Source organism: Carlito syrichta, unplaced genomic scaffold (genome assembly GCF_000164805.1).
Source record: "Carlito syrichta isolate Samal-C Ts95f unplaced genomic scaffold, Tarsius_syrichta-2.0.1 Scaffold304751, whole genome shotgun sequence".
NCBI lineage: Eukaryota > Metazoa > Chordata > Mammalia > Primates > Tarsiidae > Carlito > Carlito syrichta.
Window position 1 is genome coordinate 26,843 of NW_007248847.1, and position 2,473 is coordinate 29,315.

A 2,473-nucleotide genomic window follows, 5' to 3' on the forward strand; every position below is an offset into this window, starting at 1 on the left:
TGCTCCCGGCCACCGCAGCCTCGACCCGCTGGGCTCCGGCGATCCTTCCAGTAGCCAGAACTACAGGCGTGCGCTACCACGCCCGGCTCATTTTTGATTTATTGTAGAGATGAGGCCTCGCTGCCCAGACGGGTCTCGAACCCGCGGGCTCAGGCAATCCACTCACCTCAGCCTCCCAAGGCGCGGGATTACAGGCTGAGCCACCGAGCCCGGCTGGGTTCTAAATTTTATTCCCTGCCACGCTTCCAGAGTCTACACAGGCACTCGCCTGTCATAGGTGATGGGGAGGTGCGTGTGGAATGAGTGAATGGAAGGAATGAATGAATGAACAGCTGATTTTCTAGGGCATCAGAGAAGAGAGGACCAGGGAGGGCTGGAGTCATGTGAACAGGCTTCGGGGAAGCCTCAGCTGCTGGAGGGCACAGGGGAGCCAGGGTGACCCCACCATGCCCACGCACGTCACGAGCCTCCCCGGGAACGTGCGGTCTGAGTGAACGCAGGCCTTCTGCTATGCATGTGCAACTTGTAGGCAAGACCACGGTCCATGCCACGCCCGGCCTCCCGTGAGCATCCTGGGGCATCTGAAGGCATCACGGCCAGCTCGCTGGGTGTGTGGTTTTATTTCATGTTTTCGTTGCTTTATTTTTTGATCAGGCTCTCACTTCTCCCCAGGCTGGAGTGTGGTGGCACCATTACGGCTCGCCATCGCCTTGAACAATCCTCCAGTCTCAGCCTCCCGAGTAGCTGGGACGACAGGCACACACCACAACACCCAATTAATTTTTTAAAAAATCTTTTTTGTAGAGATGAGGTCTCACTATGTTGCCCAGGCTGGTCTGGAACTCCTGGGCTTCAGGCCATCCTCCCGCCTCGGCCTCCCGAAGTCCTGGGATTACAGGCGGGAGCCACCGAGCCTGGCCTGGGTGTGCGGTTTTTAAAGCAGCAGAGTGAGGAGCTGGTATCAGCATTTAGGAAGATTATTCTGACGTCTGTGGCCAGATGGAAGGCTCGGAGAGCGGCAGCAGTTGGGAGTCGGGAGGCTGGGGAAGAGTTTGGGGCACTCGTTCAGCAGGTGGTGCCAGGCCCGGGCGTGGACGTGGAGACGGAGGGAGAGGTCTGACGTGGGCAGTTTCGAGGAGCACGGCTGGCTTGGCTTGGGAAGTCAAGCCGCGAGAAGTGAGAAGCGGCTCCAGCGTCCTTCACTGCACGAACAGCCACGCGCGACACGCGGCCAGCTCTCATGCGGCCAGTCTCTGCACTGAGACGGGGATGCCGTCCACGGGCGACTGTGAGATGGGGAGCCATCGTAGCGTGACCCCTCTTCATGCAGGCAATGGCGTGAGCCTGTGGGAGGGGGTTTAAATGTGCAGAGGACAAAGTCTGGGAGGACGCTCACCAGTGTGTTCGCAAGGGTCGGCCACCGGCGGTGGGATGATGGGTGAGTCATTATCTTTCCTTACCTCATTTCTTTTTTTTGAGTCGGAGTCTCACTCTGTCGCCCAGACTGGAGTGCAGTGGCCGCTCCCGGCCACCGCAGCCTTGACCCACTGGGCGCAGGCGATCCTTCCACCTCAGCCCTCCAAGTAACCAGAACTACAGGTTCGCACCACCATGCCCGGCTAAGTTTTTGATTTACTGTAGAGACGAGGTCTCGCCAAGTTGCCCAGACTGATCTCGAACCCCCGGGCTCAGGCAATCCTCTCGCCTCGGCCTCCCAAAGTGCTGGAATGACAGGCGTGAGCCTTCCACACCCAGCCTTCCTTACCTAATTTCTAACTTACAATCCAGACACAAATTGCTCCCAAAGTAGGAAAAAACCAGTAACAAATAAAATCCAGCAAGTCAAAGCAGCACCCCGTCCCTCACACTCTCTGGGACACCACATGGTCACCCCAGAAGAGAGATTCTGACACCATCCGTGCTCCCCCGGCACGACCGCTGGGGCCAACTGTTTCTGCTTCTGTCTCCTGGGCCATCGGGCCAGGAACGCCGGATAATGGCCAGGGAAAAGGGAGGGGACCGGAGGGAGGGAAGGGGGCTGGGAGCAGAGGCTCTCCTCTTTCACCAGTACGGTTCTGGGCACACGGGAGCCCAACCGGAAGGGGGCTGGAGCCTTGAGCTGGGGCTGCAGCACGGGGCGTCTGGGGGCGCCGGCCCAGCCCCACTTTTCGGGGAGTGCCCAGAGCCACCCGGAAAGGCCCCCGAGGACGGGGTCTGCAGGGGAGGTCAGTCCCCGGGCCACATCCCCCGGGGCCGCAGGGGACTTACAGAGCTCGTGGGTCCCGGGGTAGTCGCTGAACTCCAGCACGTAGAGGTGTCTGCCCTGGACGCTGCGCCCCGCGCTGTAGACCCGCGTGATGTGGGGACACTCGTTGTGCACCTTGTACAGCGTCCGCACCAGGTCGTCGTAGCGGTGGTGGCGGAAGGTCACCGGGGCCCCCGGGGCCAAGACCAGGAGGAGGCGGAGGAGGAC

The 2,473-nt window shown here is 60.4% G+C and overlaps 1 protein-coding gene across 1 annotated transcript in view; it reads right to left on the reverse strand.

Moving 5' to 3' along the window:
- The window catches only part of CPN1 (carboxypeptidase N subunit 1), a gene marked incomplete at its 5' end in the record, with an annotated part of 26,728 nt that extends 24,255 nt beyond the window's left edge, over window positions 1-2,473 (reverse strand). The window contains one exon of the mRNA XM_008060869.2: window positions 2,269-2,473. Coding sequence (XP_008059060.2) covers window positions 2,269-2,473 — 205 coding nt within the window. The remainder of the gene's footprint in view (window positions 1-2,268) is intronic.